At 41.2% G+C, this 20,700-nt stretch overlaps 1 protein-coding gene across 2 annotated transcripts in view; it reads left to right on the forward strand.

Annotated features, from left to right (window-relative positions):
- The window catches only part of mybbp1a (MYB binding protein (P160) 1a), a 179,272-nt gene that overhangs the window by 136,713 nt on the left and 21,859 nt on the right, over positions 1-20,700 (forward strand). For both annotated transcript variants that reach the window (XR_011340085.1, XM_069884983.1), the window contains exons 22-23: positions 7,824-7,892; positions 19,106-19,219. Coding sequence is in view for 1 of the 2 variants with exons in the window: in XM_069884983.1 (XP_069741084.1) it covers positions 7,824-7,892; positions 19,106-19,219 (183 nt within the window). In the remaining variant the exon portion in view is untranslated. The remainder of the gene's footprint in view (positions 1-7,823; positions 7,893-19,105; positions 19,220-20,700) is intronic.

Consider the following 20,700-nt stretch of genomic DNA (forward strand, 5'->3'; position numbering starts at 1 on the left):
TATTGCAACACCTAGATCTGACTCCCATCTCTCTTTTGACCTCTGAGAACCTGGTTTTTCTCTTTCTCTTTAGAGAGCATAATACATTTTAGTTATGAATTTGGGTGCATTCCCCAGCCAGATCATTCATTCCATTTCATTAATTTCAGATGGGACTTGCATTGGCTCCCATCTTTCTCTCAGGAATGATCTTAGCTGTAGATAACAGAAGAAAGTCCCATTAGCTACTCCATATTTCTGTCTTAGCTGTTCAAATGACACAAGAATGACTCTGCATAACTCTCATCAATATATCTTGTTTCTTTGTCATTCCAGGAGTCTAGTATTTTGTTGCCCAGATTCATGGGCAGCAACACATTTTTACATAATGGTGCTCTTAGTGTGATTTCTTGCCATATTCTAATCTTCTGTATTAATATAGGATTATCTATCTTTTTTTTGTTATTAACTTAATGTTGGACTTATAAATAAAGTCTTTCGCTGTCCCATCTCTTAATGAATTCAATCCCATTTGGATCCAAGAATTTTTTTTGGGTAGTGCAATAGGCAGCGACTGAAAAAGATACTGTAATCTTGCCATTATTTTCATTTTAATACAATTTACTCTTCCCACTAAAGTTATCAGCAGGTCTTTCCATTTATTTAGATCTTTCTCAGTTTTTCTAAGAGGTGTGAAAATTGTATCAGTTCTGTAAATTATTTGTTGTTTTCCTAAATATTTGATTCCGTATTTTTCATAGTCAAAATTCCTCAATGGCATTATCCGTATTTATTTTGTATCCCGAAACTCTTCCATATTTTTCTAATGTTATTTGTAATTTTATCAAGGACTCAGCCGGATCAGATAAATATAATAGCACGTCATCAGCAAATAGACTAATTTTATGTTCTTGTCTGACTTGAAGACTTTTATATTTGGATCTTTTCTTATAATCTCCGCCAGCAATTCAAACACTAGGTTAAAAAGCACTGGGAATAAGGGGAACTCCTGTCTACTCAAGGGAAAAATTGCTGACATCTGACTATTTGTTATAATTTTGGCTTGCAGCTTATGATAGAATTTTTATCTAATTTATAAATATTCTACCTATGCCAAATTTTTGTAATGTTTTAAATAAGAAAGGCAATTCTAAGCAATCAAATGCTTTTTTGAGTTCAGGAAGACTGTTTTACTTGGGTTTAACTTTGATTTTACAAAATATATGATGTTAAATAGTCTGCCCAGACTATTTGAAGAGTGTACCCTCCCGCCTCCCCCCCCCCCCACCCCATCACCCTTGATTCCCTTCCTAATCAAGAACCTATCTTTTTTCTTTTCTTTCTTTGGCTTGGCTTCGCGGACGAAGATTTATGGAGGGGGTAAAAAGTCCACGTCAGCTGCAGGCTCGTTTGTGGCTGACCAGTCCGATGCGGGACAGGCAGACACGATTGCAGCGGTTGCAAGGGAAAATTGGTTGGTTGGGGTTGGGTGTTGGGTTTTTCCTCCTTTGCCTTTTGTCAGTGAGGTGGGCTCTGCGGTCTTCTTCAAAGGAGGCTGCTGCCCGCCAAACTGTGAGGCGCCAAGATGCACGGTTTGAGGCGTTATCAGCCCACTGGCGGTGGTCAATGTGGCAGGCACCAAGAGATTTCTTTAGGCAGTCCTTGTACCTTTTCTTTGGTGCACCTCTGTCACGGTGGCCAGTGGAGAGCTCGCCATATAATACGATCTTGGGAAGGCGATGGTCCTCCATTCTGGAGACGTGACCCATCCAGCGCAGCTGGATCTTCAGCAGCGTGGACTCGATGCTGTCGACCTCTGCCATCTCGAGTACCTCGACGTTAGGGGTGTGAGCGCTCCAATGGATGTTGAGGATGGAGCGGAGACAACGCTGGTGGAAGCGTTCTAGGAGCCGTAGGTGGTGCCGGTAGAGGACCCATGATTCGGAGCCGAACAGGAGTGTGGGTATGACAACGGCTCTGTATACGCTTATCTTTGTGATGTTTTTCAGTTGGTTGTTTTTCCAGACTCTTTTGTGTAGTCTTCCAAAGGCGCTATTTGCCTTGGCGAGTCTGTTGTCTATCTCATTGTCGATCCTTGCATCTGATGAAATGGTGCAGCCGAGATAGGTAAACTGGTTGACCGTTTTGAGTTTTGTGTGCCCGATGGAGATGTGGGGGGGCTGGTAGTCATGGTGGGGAGCTGGCTGATGGAGGACCTCAGTTTTCTTCAGGCTGACTTCCAGGCCAAACATTTTGGCAGTTTCCGCAAAGCAGGACGTCAAGCGCTGAAGAGCTGGCTCTGAATGGGCAACTAAAGCGGCATCATCTGCAAAGAGTAGTTCACGGACAAGTTTCTCTTGTGTCTTGGTGTGAGCTTGCAGGCGCCTCAGATTGAAGAGACTGCCATCCGTGCGGTACCGGATGTAAACAGCGTCTTCATTGTTGGGGTCTTTCATGGCTTTCATGAAAGACCCAGAACCTATCTACCTCTGTTTTAAATATACCTAATGGTGGCCTCCTCTGGCGTTCTACAGATTCACCACCTGGGTAAAGAAATTCTTCCCCATTTCTATTCTAAAGGGATGTTTTGTATTCTGAGATTCTGCCCTCTGAACCCAGACTCACCCAGCATCAGAAACATCCTCTCCACATCATGTGATAACCCCTTCATTCTTGGGATCATTCTAGTGGAGCTCCTCTGCACCCCCTCCAATTGATCCTTGGCTAAGGAGCCCAAAACTGCTCACAGTGCAGTCTGACCAATGCACCTCTTTTTAATATTCTATCACTCTCGAAATAAATGCTTTCCTTGCCACTGACTACAGGGAAGCTGACCTTCAGGGAATCTTGCCTTGGCACCTCTGATTTCTGAACTATATTGAGTGTCTATGCTGGGAATGTGTCTTGCTGTCTGTTAACACCCTGAGGTTTGTTTCCGAGTGTCTACGTTACCACCTAACTGAATGATGAAAGGACTCTGCCTTTACGCTTGCAAAGGTTGACCGTGGTTAGAATTGACGTTATCTGATACTGCTTTCTTTCTCTTAGCCCTGGCCTCTGATAACACTTGTACTGATCGAACTTGTGAGCATCCACTTGAGCGCAGGCTGTTTGGGGCATTGTTTGTGGCCAGCTGGCTTGGTGGTGCAGGGGTGTCTGAAAAACTCCCCATTTAATGTGAGATTACATAGAAGCTATGATAAACAATTGCACCATTGGAAGTCTGCTTTATCTGATTCTATTTTGTCTGGCCCAACAGCCTCTCTATCTCTCCTGGTCCCAATCCAAGTTCATTGAGGCACCTGATTCAGGATGGGTTCCACTGAGCTAAACTTGAACCTTTCCACTTGATTGCTTTGTAATTGGTGCCTTTATTGACTTCTGCATTAAACTATCCCTTTTGATGTTCAAGAAGGGGAAGATATCCTTAATGTGCACGTCCTATTTGTGGTGCCACCTGACCCTAACTGTTGAAGAATGTATCCTTTCCCCAAACACCAGTCTTGGCTGTCTTTGGAGTCTAAAGTGTAGGGCATCTCACTGTGAATCTGCCTCATGATGTGTTGTCCATCTGTACTTCGACTGCCTGTGAACATTACAGTGGAACAGATTATTCACATAAATTTAGATGAATGATCATGGAAATTCATTTGATTAAATAAAGCTCGTAGCAACTTCTGAAGGATGCACAAAGGAGATGGTGAAATTGTGAATGTTTTCTATAGAAATATACACTGGTTCCATTTGTGCAAATTTTTTGGTATGTGGCTCACTAGGTTCTATTTCCCAGACTTATCTTAGCATCTACTTAGTGCAAAGATTGAGAGGAGGTTTGATAGAAATCATGAGGCAATGATCTTTGCATCCTCCTTAGCCAAAGGGGAGGTGCCGGAGTGTTGGAGAATGGTAAGTGTGGTCCTCTGTTCAAAAATAGCTAATGAAGAAGGGAAGTGTAGACCAGTGAGCCTTACATCAGTGGTAGGCAAACTATGAGAGAGGATTTTTAAGAACAGGATTTATGAGCAGTCTTCACAAGAATAGTTAGCGCGGCTTTGTGAGGGGAAGGTCATGCCTCGTGAGCCTAATTGAGTTTTTTGAGGAGGTAACAAAAGAAATTTATGAAGATAAGGTGGTGGTCACATGGATTTTAGTAAGGTAATCGATAAGGTACCCCATGGGAGACTTGAGTCATGAGATCCATGGAACCATGGCTGTTTGGATTCAAAATGGGCTTACGTATAGAAAGCAGAGAGTGGTAGTGGAGGGTAAATATTCTTCCTGGAGGTGTGACCAGTGCAGTTCTGCAGAGATCTGTTCTCGGACTCCAGCCCTTTGTGATTTTTTTTAAATAAATGAGCGAAGAAGTAGATGGATGAGTCAGTAAGTTTGTCAGTGATATGAAGGTTAGAGGTGTTGTGGATAGTGTTGAAAGTTGTTGTAGGATACAAGATGTTGGCAGAATATAGTGTTGGCGGATGGAGTTCAGTCTGGATAAGTGTAGGTGATACATTTGATTGGGAAATCTTGAAGACAGAGTGTACTTGTTAATGGTAGGATACTTAATAGTATGGAAGAACAGAGGGACCTTGGGGTCCAAATGCATAGATCTCTCAAGTTTACCATAGAAATAGTTAAGAAGGCCTTTGGTATACTGGGCTTCATTGAGGGATTGAGTTCAGGAGTGGTGAGGTGATGAGACCACACTTAGAATGTTTATGTTCACTTCTTGTCATTTCATTGCTGGAAGGATGTGCAAGCAATAGAGAGGGTGCAGAGGAGATTTATCAGGATGTTACCTAGATTGGAAAATAACTTATGAAACAAGATTAGCAGAGCTGTGTGCGACAAATTATGTTATATTATGTATAGATATGTGTTTGGAAGATAAATTTGTGGGGATTTTTTTTATATAGTGTAATCTTCTCTTCTTTGGCTTGGCTTCGCGGACGAAGATTTATGGAGGGGGTAAAAGTCCACGTCAGCTGCAGGCTCGTTTGTGGCTGACAAGTCCGATGCGGGACAGGCAGACACGGTTGCAGCGGTTGCAGGGGAAAATTGGTTGGTTGGGGTTGGGTGTTGGGTCTTTCCTCCTTTGCCTTTTGTCAGTGAGGTGGGCTCTGCGGTCTTCTTCAAAGGAGGTTGCTGCCCGCCAAACTGTGAGGCGCCAAGATGCACGGTTTGAGGTGATATCAGCCCACTGGCGGTGGTCAATGTGGCAGGCACCAAGAAATTTCTTTAGGCAGTCCTTGTACCTTTTCTTTGGTGCACCTCTGTCACGGTGGCCAGTGGAGAGCTCGCCATATAACACGATCTTGGAAAGGCGATGGTCCTCCATTCTGGAGACGTGACCCACCCAGCGCAGCTGGATCTTCAGCAGCGTGGACTCGATGCTGTCGACCTCTGCCATCTCGAGTACTTCGACGTTAGGGATGAAAGCGCTCCAATGAATGTTGAGGATGGAGCGGAGACAACGCTGGTGGAAGCGTTCTAGGTAGGTCACAAACAAATAACACTTCTAAACAGATCTCATTTAAAATGCCAGAGCTCTGCTCAAGCCAGACTCTGAGTGCCTTTGGAAAAACTTTGAAGAATACCTATAGAGACTTCACAAGTAGGTGTTAATTGGACATGCTGTGGAAAGCAGCAGATGAACAAACTTGGAAGATTGGGTCCAGTGCCGCAGTCTGTCTGAATGCAGTTTGCTGTTCTAAGAGGGCCATGTGGTTTTGCAAGCAGAGGGAGTCAAACAGACTTTTCTCTGTGTGTGTTAGAGAGAGAGCATTCAGTTCTACAGATCAGCAGCAGCAGCTGGGACTAGAATAGGACGAGCTAGCAAGCTTGTGAAAAAACCCCATTGTGAAGACAGATTATGAGTTTTTAGTTCAGCCTGTTCAAAGCCCTTGTAGTCCATACAAGAGGAGATGGCTGGCTGTATAATGTTTCACTAGAAATAAGGGAAACAAAAAGCAACTCTGTGGTGACCTGAAAGAAAGAGGTTATCATCTGGAAAACCCTGATGGGGCAAGTTTCTTCGGCAAGACACTGAAGTGGCTGCTCGGAAGGAATCAGTTGTGGGTGTCCAATGAGCAACAAATCTCTCTGAAAACCAGCAAGAACTTTCCTGAGCAGTAACCATTTACCTTTCAAGCACCAAAGCCTGGTGAATTTATAAATGTTAAATTCTGTGCACAGTACAAGAATTGCCTAATACTTGGAGGAGTGAGAAGTGAAATTAGACTGTGAATCAAATAACTTTTCTGAACTTACACACCCATTATATACACATGCACTTAGAATTAGAAGGGGGTTAAGTTAATAAAAATAATGTTAGAGTTTGATCCTATTTTCATGTTTTAAGATAACTAAAAGCAACTTTTGTTTAAATATCCATTTGTTTTGGTGAATTTCTATTGCTGCTTGATTTTGGGGTCCTGTGGGCCCATAGCATTTGGGGCCTCATCTTTTCGGATTGAAAATTGGAGTTTTGGGATCTTAAACTTTTGGAATTTTTGTGATTTATTAGTTAATTGTTTTTGTTTCTGAGCTAATTTAAAGCTTGTGTGTAGGGAAAACAGCAGTAATGGATGTTAGTACATGTTTTGTCACAATCATCACCTGCAGAGCAAGAGAAAAGAGATTTTGGGGTCCTCTGGACCCATAATATGTGACTTTTATGTTTGGAGTGAAGAAGGCTAAGAGGTGCTTGGTCTACAAGATTGAGAGGCATATATGAGGTAGACAGCCTTTTTCCCAGTTTGGGAGGAGCAAACACCTGAGGTCATCTGTACAAAGTGAAGGAAGTAAAGTTTAAGGGAGGCATCAGGGTTAAGTTTTTTAAACAGAGTTGTGGGTTCCTGGAATGCATTGCCAGGGGTGGTGTTGGAAGCTGCAACATTGGGGGCAATTTAAGAGCCACTTGGAAAGGCACATGGATGAAAGAAAAAATGAGGTAGGTAGGGTTTCATTTTTTTTTGGTAGGTCCCAGTCTATATAGGTCAGCACAACATGGTGGGCTGAAGGGCCTGCAATGTACTATGATGGATAGGATAATCTGGGAAGTAGTTCCCATTGGAGAACAGATGAAGAAACAGGTAGAACACATTTACAATTTTAGCCAAAAGATATGGTGCAGGGGGTGGAGTAAATGGTGGCATCAGGAACATGTTACTCTGAGGGAATATAATCTGCATAATTTTGAGGAAAGATTGTTCCTGTTGTTGGGGGAAAGTCCAGAACAAGGGTCACGGTCTAAGGTGAAAGTGCATACTGCTTAGGACTGAGATGAGGAGAAACCTCTTCACTGAGAGCTGTGAGCCTGTATAACTCCCTGACACTGAAAGTTGAAGCCAGTTCATTAGATATATTAAAGACTGAATTAGATGTGACTCCGTGGGCTAAAAGAATCAAGGGGTGGAGAGGAAGCAAGGATAGGGTACTGAAATTGCATGATCGGCCATAATCATTTTGAATGGCGGTGTGGACTTGAAGGGCTCCTAGTTTCAATGAGGGAAGAGTAAGGAATTTGGATTTAATGGATCGTTCTACTAAGCCCGTGTAGTGTATGGGCCACCTGCATTTCAACAATTCCGTGACTGCATGCATTTTACTGCATGCCAACAATGCTTCTCAACAACTCAAGCCCATCCAGAATGGTGCAGTTACTTCATTGTGTTGTGTTTTGAGGCAGTTTCACTACATTTTGTATGTTTCCTGTACAAGACCAATGTACATTTTCAATTGGATCCAAGTCCTATAATGAGCCTCTTTATCCCTCAGTGCTAATTCTTTTTAGGCTCATCTTCAATGAGTCTATTAATGTGAATTGTTCTCCCCATCTCTTTCAGGTCATGTGTGTTCGGTTGTTGCCACTTGCCATTACGTTCATCACTGATGGAGTTAGAGAACACCAGCGGGTAAGAAACAATACACCAGGTCTGCTCGTTTCTTCAAACTTCAGCACATTTTGTTCTAAAGAGGAATATTCCTCACATGGTGGGCATTGGTACAGGTTCAGCACCCTTCAGTGGGGAAAGCAGAGCTTCACCATCTCTTTGATAGCTTTATATAATTGTGTCTGCTCTTTACATTCTGTTCAGTTTTGAAGTGGAAATTTTTCCATTGGAATTTCAGGGAGTAGAAACTAAATCGCATCAATTCACTCAGTAAAGCAGTTTTCTTATTTTATTGCTTTGCTGGTTCTTTTGCAGCTATGCCCACTGCTTACAATCCTTCATTGAACACCTTGACTGCTGATCTAAGGTGAACAACTCAGATTCTTTACACTATTGTCCTTATTCTTTCTGCCCTGGTTCAGTCTCTTTCCATTTACATCCATGACACATTGGATACCTTCTATCACTCTGACAGTTTCCATTTCTCTGGGTCCTAAAACTATTCTTCACCTCAAAAGTATGAATCCTTTTTCCACCCATCCAACTCGTTTGTCATCCTTCTGCTCCATCTCATTGGTTAGCTTTTAAAGCATGGTGCCCATGATATTTTTAATCATAATTTGTTTAGCAAACGTTCGGTACTCTTTTAGTGATGTTGACATTTCTGGCAAGGCCAGCATTATTTATCTCTAAGCATCTTTAAGAATATGATGATGAGCTGGCACCTTAAATCAGTGCAGTCCTAGTGAAGACACTTCTATGATGCTATTGGCCAAAGGGCTCAAGGTTTTAGACCCAGTGACAACACATTTCCAGGAAAACATGGTGTGCAATTTGGAGAGGCTGCAGTTACTGGTGTTCCCAAGTACACATTGCCCTTGTTTGCGGTGTGTTTTGTATTGGTGTACGTTGTAGCCACAGCATGCAACTGATCGAAGGAATTAATATATAGGGCAATCTTGGATAACGTAGAATGTAACTGGAGCTGCACACATTGAGGTAGGCTATTGCTTTCCTGATATGCTTTGAATTATGGAAAGATTTTGAAGGGTCAGGAGAAGGCCACAGAGAGCACAGCCTCTGACCCACTTGTTGTTTCAGTATTCATGTGGCGACTCTAGTTAAGTTTCTGATCTCAGACCATTTCCTGGATGTGGCCGTTGGCGATGGTAAAAGTCATTAAACATGAAGGTTCGGTGATGGTATCTTTCTTGTTGGAGATGTTAATTGCCTGGGATTTTGTGACATGAATATTATATGCCTGAATATAATATAATGACCTATTACATAAATCATTGCCTAGGTCATTTGTTAAGCTGTGCAAATGCAATCAAACATTGTTCAGTCACTAACAATTTGATGATGGAAATAAGGTTATTGATGAAGCAGCAGAAAATGGTTGGCCCTAGGAACTGTTCCGACAAACTCCTGCACTGATATTCTTTGGCTGGGATAATTGACTTCTCACAGACACAGCCAACTTCTTTTGTGCAAGTTTTAATTCCATTAAACTATTTTCCTCTGATGCCCATTGACTTCTGTTTTATCAAAAAATCAAACAGTCAGGATCTTGATATCAAAGGCAATCATGCTCACCTAGCCTCTCATGTTCACATCAGTGTTTTGCTGCATTAGTAAACACAAGATCCTATATGTAATGAATATAATTGCCAAATTGAAAAATGTGGAAAATTCAGTTGGATTTGCTATTGAGCACATTCTCCTTGTAGTAACAGTAGCAGCCTAGCAATCTTCAGCTACTTCTGGTTCATTCTATGGGTGGATCCTCCTGAGTCTTTGTCAATTGCCACCTGGGTCCAGGAAATATCTATTTATTAGAGTAAGGGACCGATGTGGGACATGCAGGCTGTTCCCCCAAGAGATGTGATTCAGTATGCTTGGACATCAGTTACTACTTTGTGCTGTTGCTTATAAATTGGATATATAAGCTGTCCAGATTCCAGTTTTTGAGCCCTCTTGGACATCTATGGTTTATGTAACTAGTGCTACTGTAACCAGAGAGAGGCTTTGTTGGTTTATGTTCAAGAATGTAAACTGCAGCATCATGAATAACAGTCATAGAAGGGAGTGTTCAAGCATTTCAAAGATGGAACCTCCCTATCAAAGTATTAAAAGAATTGAAGAGGCCAATGTAAGCACAAGGAACTGTGTCTTATAATAGGACTAGACAAGTAAACATTGGATTCATAAATTTTGCATGACCAATATTTCCAGTTTCCTTCTCTGCAGATTAAAGCCTCTCATTTTAATTTTAATCCTAGTTCTACTAAGCACCCTAATTATCGTTCTCTCTCCACAGCAGCTACCTGATGTGCTGAGTATTTTTTTTATTATTTAAATCATAGTGAAAATCCTGGCCCTTCAGCCCACCGTGACAATCCTCTTAATTTCCTTTCTTTGGCTTGAAGGCATTGAGCTGTGCTGGTAAACATTTCCATGGGCACCACCTTCCCTGTTTATCACTTCAGGAATTATCCACTGGTTTAGATATTCAGTAACAGGACTATATCACTAAATCCAACAACATCTGCTTTAAAAATGAGCTCTGGTTGGATGCAGCAACACTGGCACTTGATATATTTGATGTGACTCGTGTTTTTTTTTCCAGATGATTCATTGCATTAGGTGTATTTGGAGCATTGACTGTTTTTGACTGAAACGTTATGTAAGATTAAACCCTGCCTGCTGGAATATACAGTACAGGTATAGGTCTGGTCTTGCTTATAGAACATTACAGCACAATACAGACTGTTTGCCCCACGATGTTATGTCAACCTATATATAAACCTACTCAATAAACTAAACCTTCCCACCTCACACATAACTCTGTATTTTTCCTGCATCCATGTGCCTTTTTTAAATCTCCCTATTATACCAGCCTACACCACCAACCCTGGTAATGCATTCCAGACAGTATATAAAAACATCCATGATCTCTCAGAGAGCAAGGGAGCAGAGATGCAGCACTCCTGCAGGGTCCAGCCGCCCAGTTGACTGCTGTTGGCTCTGCAAGGGCTTTGAACGGCCCATTGAGGGAGCCAACGGTGGTTTTAGATGAAATCCCACGACTGTGGGTCTGCGCCCAAGATGGTGGCGCATATTAATTGGCAGCAGCCATGAGGGGCTGCAAACTCCAGGGAAGCAGAGGACTGGAGCAGGGCATCGGAGGACAGGAAGATCACACACTGTCTGAGAGAGAGAGAGAGAAGCAGAAGAGACGACCACATCATCAGACCAGTGAGTGGCCTCTGCAACTGAGGGACCAGGCAACTCAAGGCGAGGAACCAGCGGAAGTTGTTGGCTGCTGGAGACTGGCTGAAGGGGTACCAGGGATCAGAAACGGGATGCGAGGAAGTGCTGAGAGTGCTGGAGGGTCCCTGATTGTGTTGAAAGTTCACATCTGGAGCTTGTTTTGCCAATGATTTGGACTGGATTCTGTGTGGCTGTGGAAGCGCTGAAGGCGAATCTACGGACACTCAGTGACTGGGGGGGGGACGGGGGGGTCCTCTCTTTTTCTTTTCTCTCTCTGACTGTAAAGTCTGAATGTAAGTAAGAGGCTCTTAGGCAATTCCTGCTGGTGGAGAATCTGTCTGCCTTGCAGCAGGCAAAAAGAAATTTCATGTAATACGACCCTCTTTTATTACTATGAATCTTGAACTTCCCTCCCCTCACGTTGTACAGATGTCATCTGGTGTTTGCCCCTCTGGCCCTGGAAAACAGTTGCTGGCTGTCCACCCTATTTATGCCTCTCATAACCTAGTAGAACTCTATTAAGTTGCCTCTCCCTTTTAGTCTTAGCCCTGGCAGCCATGTTTTTAATACCTTCTGGTATTAATTAGACCATCCAAGTCTGCTAAACCTTTACCACTTGTATAACCTGCTGCTTAAAATCAAACGCGTTTTCTTGGTCACCTGACCTAATTTCACCTTGTTGGTTTAGTACTTGTGCATCAAATTGTTTTCCTTCAAACATCCTATGAAAACATTGACTAAGCTAAAGAAGCTAAATACATGTCATTTTATGTCTGAAATTAATCCAAATTCTTTCCCACACTTCACCACTATCTTGCGCATGTATACAAGCAAGCAACATTGTCCAATGCTAAACTTCCTGACTAAATTAGATCAAAGGAAATGGAAAAATAATGTTGACTGTAATTCTTGTTTACAATTCAACATTTTGATGTGCTTTGAGAACTATTTGCAATAAAGTTTATAAAATATTCTGCCTTCATTAGGTTGCTATCTACTTGTAGACCTAAGTTGTGTTCCTTACCCAGAACCATTTATGATGCTGTTAGATAAGTTTCTGGCTTTATTCAGCAGGGTACAATGTCAGTGCTTAATTGACTTGTGCTGACCTTGTTTAACCGTGGAGCATGTGAGCACATAGAACGAGTGTGCAGCTTTCCGCAAATTTGTTGTCACAACATCTGACTGACGAGCCACATTTTCCAAGGTCACTGTCGTTTTCAACTCCAGTGTCCTGTGAGTTTTAAAGTGATGATCGTGGATTACAAAGTGACGATCCTGGCTTAATGACCAGTGCCCAGATGTTCTCCATCCTCAGTGCTGTGATGGTTCAGGAGAACCAATAGTGACAAAAAAACAGCCACATTGGAGCCAGGTATCGGTACTGTTTGTATATTGTGATAATGTTGCATCTGGACAGTTCCCCCTACCATAGAACAGCTGAAAACGTTATTGTTTGCAGTGCAATATTTAAAATTTTGTATCCTTCTGCTATTAATTAGCCAATGCTGGTGCTTTGAGCACCTTGTATTCCTATAGCTGAGAATTACTGTTTAGATAAGGGGCTATCTTCCTGGGGAAGATTGAAGTCTCAGGCTCACTAGCTGGTCATATGAAATCTGATGGAGCTGGCTGAAGAAACAACACCCCCTATTGTTCTTGGCCAATTTTAAACCAACTCCCTACCAATGTTCTTACAGCAGACTTTGATGTACTGAATAAGGGGAATCAGGGTTAAGTTCCTGTTCCTGTCCCTACCACAAGAATATTTTATAATTAGTTGACCTTGTTAACTATTGGGAGATTTAGATTTTACTGGTGTGCTTGAAACATGTATTTCTAATTGTACAACTTGTCCTCTGGGAGGAAACTAGTATTGTATGTCGCACAGTGTACCTGCCCTTAAATGATTCAGTCAAACATGTCAATATTTTGTTTTAAATGGTGTTGTGTTGGAACTGCTGTAACGGCAGAGCTGCCACTGGTGTGGACCCAGGACAATGAAGACATGCCCTGCTTCGGAGGGTTCAACTACCCAACCCTAATACTGGCAGCACCATACATGCATTAAATTGCCTGTTGGAGGAGCCAGTAGCACTTTTAAACTATGGGTCTATGCCCAAGATGGTGGACCCAGAGCTCGGCAGCAGTCTTGGAGGGGTTGCAGACTCTGGGGATTAGTTGACCAACTCAGAGCATTAGAAACAGGGAGAACATCACTGTTAAGAAGAAGCAGAGGAGACAACCCTACAGACGGTGACCACGGGAGTGGACCAACGAGGGAGTCAGCAGATGAGGGGCCCACACAGGCTGCGGACAACTTGTAGTTGAGGCACCCACATGTGCTGCAGGCTGCTGGAGGCTGGCTCATGGGAACTGGGATTTGAGAGGGTGATGAGGGCAAGAAGCCCTCCCAAAGACCCTCAGATGCTGAAGACTTCCTAATTGTGTTGGAGATTTGGATCTGGAGTTTGGGTTGCGAGAGTCCTGTGGACAATTCTACAGATACTCAGTGACTGAAAGGACTTTCTCTTGTTCTGTAAGGGAAGCCAGGCAACATTAATGTTGACACCTTATGGTGGAAGGCAATTTGTGTAATGTATGTTCCAACCTATTACATGACAGTAAAAGAATCTTGAACCTTAAATTCTTTCTGCTGTCTCTCCCACAACGTCAATCACACAAAGCTTTCCAAATCAGTTTGTCAGGATTTGTGGCCGATACTAGGATTAGGTAAATCATTGCTCGTATTACCTTGTAAATATGTTCATGATCTTAAATTTTTGTGACTAAACTCTAAAATATTTGGCAGCTCAAATATACATACTTGTCTCATAATTACTGTAATAAAGTTATATTGAAAAGAAAGGTCAATGTTGGATTTGGCATTCTTCAGTTTTAACGATGGCATGTAAAGCTGCACAGTCATGCTATGAAATTTTTGGCAGTTAGGAATGCAGAAAGAACATTGGGTGGTGCATGAGCAAGCAAGTATTAACTTGGCCAAATTGGAAACGTTCCTGAGATGCATCAAATTTGTACACTGATCACCGCCTTCCTTCTAGTCCTGGCAGACACTTCCGCATAGTACCAAAGGCAATGAAGACAGCTTCAAATGCCTGCCTTCAGCTGTACATCCCGTTTTAATTGCAGTTTGAAGCAAGGCATGTCCTTAACTGCATTCATCTTTGATCCAATAAAATTGTCAACCTGTATCAACTAAGAGTTTGATATGTTTGAGCTACAGTATATTTCATCCATCTACTTAAGAACATCTTTTAACCTTTGAGCAAATTGGCTCGTTTGTTGTTCACATACCTGTTTTTGTCACTTGTGCACTATGCTTTGTTGGTTTTATGGAATCAGAGTGACAAAGCACAAAAACGGGCACTCAGTGTTGATCACCAATCGTCTACGTAGACCATTTCCACATTTATTCTTATGCTCCCAACTTCACCCAGATTTTACAGCCCACAAACCCAGAAGAAACCCACACAGTCACAGCCATCACCCCAGGTTTCTGGCCTTGAGGCAGCAGTGCCAACTTGGCATTTAAAATTGAAAGGAGGCAAATAGGGATTAAATTGTATTAGAACAACATGTAATTCATGTTTCTCTGGTATTGAGTGGGTTCTCCCTGAGAGTTTGGTTAGCTGACGTGTTTGATTCCTGAACTAGTCTGGTCACAAAATGTGCTGCCAAGAGAACTCCGTAGAAGCAAGGTGAAATTAAGAATTTAGTAAGTGACCCCTGACTGTAATGTCAACTTAAATGGATTTGTATTCAAATATAATTCCAAAATAACATGAGAATTGTATATCTTTCTCCTGGGAATGGAGTCGTCTCGCACAATATGTTGTTAGCCATCCTGTTTTCACTGCTGGTTGCATGAATATGCCTTTTGCAAGAGAATTGCTCTCAAAAAAAGCATTGTACATTTCACACTAGTATCCTGTGCGTAAACCTTTCATTAGTCACTGAGCTGTGTGTCATCTTAGCCTTTTAAATAATGTTTTATAATGCAATTCTACATTTTGAAGCTAAAAAGTTTGAATGTAAAATACTGCAACAATATATCAAATTAATGACTTTATTCACCATCACATGAAGTGCCAAATCCTCAAAGGATATTGCTGCTAATCAGCTGACGTCTGTATGGCCTTGTGTATAAACATAAACTACAAAATATCTTGACAGTTATATTGTGTACCACTTGAATTAAACTTCACTGTTTGTGTTGATTTTTCAAAAAAAATTATTTGTCTCTTGCATGATAACTGGATGCGCGAGTGCAGATAAACAAGTTTACTACATGATGTTTCAAATTTAGGTGAGGTGTGTGATAGAGCTTGGTATACAACTTAAATGGGAATTTCATTTTAATCCACTTGCACTTGTAGGCCCTTGTGAACTCAAATTATGAAGTTCACCAATTTATTATTTTCATAAACTTCTCTCTATCTTTATTACATTTTGCCCAAGGCAAATTAGTAAGGAATTTGTTTAAAATTCAGAAAAGGCATTTTGATATGTGAGTATTGAAAAAATGAACTGAACAGAAAGTTGGGCATCCAGACTGTAGCCTGAAGTGCAGCCAGGCACTGACCCAGTGCTATTTGTAGTGAGCCATTACAAAGACACAAAAGTCTGTATATATAAAAAAAAAGAACTGCCGGAAGACCTCATTGGTAGCATCTGTAGAAGGAAATGGAAATTGAGGTTTCAACTTGAAAAGGTGTAGATCTGTTTAGATTTTCCTGTGTTGTCCCATCTAATACTATTGGCAGGAGCTGTGTCATCAGTAATTGAGTCGGAGACTTCCGCGTTTCACAATGTATGTGAAGACGCTGCCTTTTAAATCCGAAATGCCAACATTTCCATTTGGGAACACATATTTTGCAATGAGACCCAGCCCAATACCTTCAAAGAGTTCATGTTTTTCATCATTAAGATTTAATTCATTTGTTGTAACTGGGACTTTTATGAAGATAGAAATGTCCTTAAACCTATATAATTAAAATACCAAAGAAGCAGAAAAGCAATATTTTTCTGATAATTAAGTCATGCAGCCATTATGATGCAGTGAAAACAACTTGAGGTTGGACAGCATTCCACGCATGGTTGGGCACCTTTATCAGGGGCCACACAAGATCTGCTGTGTCGTTTTGAAGAAGGTTTGATTTGACTTCAAGGTGAGATGATGTTCACTGAGAATCTTTTTTTTAATTACACCATTTAATTTTGAGGGAAAGATTTTTTTAAATGCAATTAGAACACCAGTATAAAATTAAAACATTATGGTAGGTACTGCTCTGATCTTTCCCAAGATTCCTCCATGATCAGCTTGGGAAAAACTGTTCATGCTGGGGTATAGGAGAGGGTGAAACTAGAATAGGAATGGGTGATTTTTCAGTCCAGATGACTGCAGGAATTGCTGCTAGGGCCTCAGCCTTTCTATTTTGCAGGCATTACCCCAAGAAGATGCACCAGAAACCCACGTAGGCTGCAAATGGGACATGAGCTGTGTCTTAGTTTTTTTTTGTTTCAGACTGGCTGTGATAGAAAACTTTAAAATCTTGCTTAATACTCAACCTACCCAATTCTTTTTACCATGAAAGAAGGTGGGACCTAATGAGAAGCATTGTTAACATACTTCTGGGGATTGCTCGGAGGTATACAAGCAATTTCTGATTGCAACCACATTAGAAAAAGGCATGTCAAAAGTAAGTTATTTGGGGATCTCATAGAAACTTTTGGAACGCTGAAAGGATTGGACATAGTGATGTGAATAAGTTGTTTCCCTTGATGGGTGAGTTCAGGACAAGAGGGCACAGTCTTAGAGTTAGAGGGGACCCATTTAAAACAGAGATGAGGAGAAATTTCTTTAGCCAGAGGGTCATAGATTTATGGAATGTGTTGCCACATACAGTTGTAGAGGCCCGATCATTGGGAGAGTTTAAGGTGGAGATTAATAGGTATCTAATTAGTCAGGGTGTCAAGGGATATGGGGAAAAGAGTGGAAATTGGAATGAGATGTGAGAATAGTTTAGCTCATGGTGGAGAAGCGGAGCAGACTTGATGGGCCGAATGTGATTATTTCCTGGTGGACATTGACAAAAATTATGTTGCATTCAGTCCACTCCAATGAGGATTCTTGATGGTTATGGCCAGTTAATGCAGTCAAGAAATTGGTAAATTAATTCAGTGTGCACAGTATTGGGGGAAACATTAATATAAAGTGGTGCAGCCACTTTGTGTATCCTGATGAAAATGATCAATCACGTTGGACATGCTTCCAGTTAAACACAAAACTATGCACATGCTGGGGTCAAGTGCATATCATCAATGTGCTGGAGAAACTCAGCTGGTCACACAGTATCCATATGGGAAGTGAAAGTAACCAGCATTTTGGGCCTGGGTCCTTCATCACTTTTGATGGCTGTTGTGTGGTCTGCTGAGTTTCTCTCGTAATTTCCAATAACTCACTGTCTTGCACTTGTCAGGAAAAAGTGCTTCTCAGCCTATCTTATTTTAGTTTTTTTTTGCCTGACCTGCTCAGTATTTCCACCACTTTGTATTAAATGTTGTAGAACACAGTGCTCTTTCTTTGAGATAATCTCTTTGGAGTGTCAAAAGGTTGCATTTTCGAATCACGTCGTGATCACCAATTGTAGCCACTCAAAATACAATGGTAGCTGATGAACACCAAATAACGACGCACATCATTGCAGGTAAATCAGAACCCGTTTACTCGAGTCGCGCGTATCTTCTTTTAAAACTCTGAAGCACGCGTGCCACGTTATGATGTTCCGTGCCGATTCGCTAGACTTCTGGGAGTTGTAGTCTATCTATAGGGCTGTTACGTTTGACTACCTGCGAAGTTGATTTTAACGTTTTAAATCCAAGACTACGGTTCAGATGGTACAGAACTCCTCAGTTCTTAATTATCAACCAGACCTGGACTTTGTTCACACCATTGAGATCAAAATGGCACCACTGAGCTGGAAATACTTGACAGTTTCTGTTTTTTTTAATTATTTTAAGTCAACAGCAATTGTACCATTTGACTTTTGGAAAACTGCGACCAAAACCAAACAGTAAGTTGCTGCATATGTTGGTACAATGTTGTCTCTCAGCTAATCATACCTCCTATGTTGACTGTCTACCCATGGATGCTGTCCGACCTGCTGAGTTCATTAATTCTTTGCTTCCTTCCACCATCACCCTCTGTCTCCTATCAACAACACAATTTTGGATCTCATTAACAAACTTGCTTTGTATCCCATATGTCTTAATTTTCATGTCTAGTCTATCATGCAGGATCTTGTCAAATGCTTTACTAGCCCTGCATTCATGGATTTACTTAGTTACCTCCTCAAAAAAAAGTCAGTCAAGTTGGTGAGACTGGATTTTCCCTGCATAATGCTGTGCTGACTATTCCAGATCAGTTTGTGCCCTTTCAATGTGTGAAAATCTCTCCTTAGGATCTCTTCAGTAATTTCCCTACTACTGATGTAAAATACATGGCTTATCCTTATTACCCTTTTTAAATAAAAGAAGAACATCAGCTACTTTGCATCTCTCCTGTGTCCAATGAAAGTGCAATGGTCTCCAACAGGACTCTGGTAGTCCCCTCCATTCTTTCCCATACCATTCAACAATGTTATCCAATGGATTTATCTAACTGATTTAAGTTTGAGAGTGTGAAGGAGATTAGTTGCTGCACTTCTTGAAAATATAGCAGTGAAAATACTTCAGAATTTGATTGGCTTTGAAATACTTTGGAATGTCCAATGTGTTTGGAAAGTTGGTCTTGCAGTTTTGTGTATAAATGGAACAGTTTTTACTCATCCCACTGCTGAAGTAGCCATGAGGAGGTGTGTGGGATTCTTTCTTTCAATGAGAGCTTTTGCTTGTGATCAGCGGCACTGTATTAATCATCTCACTCCCCTGTTTTGCAGGGTCAGGCCTGCTGTCTGGTCCAGAAGGCTTTGCAGTCCCAAGAGGTGAAACAATCTTTTCAAGCCAGCAAGTGGAGCGAACTCATCGCTAAAGTGATCAGTCAAATCAAACAGGTGATTGAATTCTACCACAATTTTTAAATAAGCAAGTAATGAATTATTTGATATGCAGTATACCAGAATTGGATGTGCTAGCAACGGTGAAGTGAGTGGTTGATTTATAAGTTGCCCAGCAACTTTGGGCATGTGCAGTGAAATAAAAATCCAGTTACTGTCACGACACGCTGATCTGCCCTGAAGTACAGCACGTTGCCAGTCCATGCTTGCATTTCCTTTTTAAACATGATAAGGTGATAGTAAAAATTAATGGGAGCTGGTCAATCAGAAACATTAATGTGCTTCTCTCTGAAGAGATGCTGGCTGACCCGCTGAGTGTCTAGGAGTTTCAGTTTTATCTGCAATTTCTTGCTTTTCATTTAAAATGCTATGAAGACTTGTTCCTTCAAATGTAATCATTGTTTTTATTAAAGTTACAATTAAATAATTTTACTTTTCTGCCTATGTTCTCGGTACAACCCTTGCTTCTTACCTGAGACACTAGGCACTTTTACACAGCCATTGAAAACCAGAAAATCTCAGGAAATCTCTGCACTTGATGGCAGTGTAAAAATGTCAGGACAGAATTTTTTATTCTGTTTTTTTTTTTCACTTCTACCTCAACACATTTTTTACGGAGTGACTGCAGTGTAAATTGACCGCAACCACTCCATAAGAAACAGGCCTAATAGAAACGACGTTCACCCTCCGTCAAGCAGGAAGGCTGTGTAAAAGTGGCCTGTGTGAATGACCATATCAGGACACCCCGGAGGTAAGTATAGTAATTTTTTTTAATAATTCTGGTTTTTGTGTAAAAATGCCCACTGATTGGTTCTGGGGAAACAAAGTTTCAAGATACCAGACTATTTAGATCTCTTATTTTCAGCAGCTTTTAATTTATATTTTAAAAAAGCCTTAATTAAATTAAATGAGATCTGGGGTCTTTCATGTCAAGCAGTTTTCTGGATTTGTTGGATTGCAGCAAATTCTGATCCTTTGTTTCAACTCAAGATTTTGCTGTAGCTTATTAAAGTTATTACAATTAAAGTTGAAGCAATGCTATCTCTGATTGGAAAGGCAAAAGCAGATAACAGCTGCCAACGTGTGACCTTGTGCCCTATACACAGCAGAAGAATTCAAATTGATTGTCAAATTTGTTATCCAAAATTCATTTGCGTGTTGCCTTCTCACAGATTCAACCTAAATTATTCCATCTCCTGAGGAAGCGTTTTACAATACAGGATTTCTTACTTCCCTCCAAAATAATTCAGGAAGACTGCAAAAATATTTATCTAACTCTGCTTTGTCCCAAATATTTATCTGAACTGGGTTTGCTATTGTCAAGCAGCTTTTCATTCCTGGTAAGGTGCATTGTTCAAGGTTGTTTATAGCAGAAGAATGAGGCATACAGGCGACTGTATGGTTTAAATTACTTGGAGCCCTGCCAAATCTGGTGTTGGCTAGTTTATGTGTACGCTTGCCTAGGCAGCCTTTGTTGA

The sequence above is a fragment of the Narcine bancroftii genome, chromosome 6 (assembly GCF_036971445.1).
Source record: "Narcine bancroftii isolate sNarBan1 chromosome 6, sNarBan1.hap1, whole genome shotgun sequence".
Lineage (NCBI taxonomy): Eukaryota > Metazoa > Chordata > Chondrichthyes > Torpediniformes > Narcinidae > Narcine > Narcine bancroftii.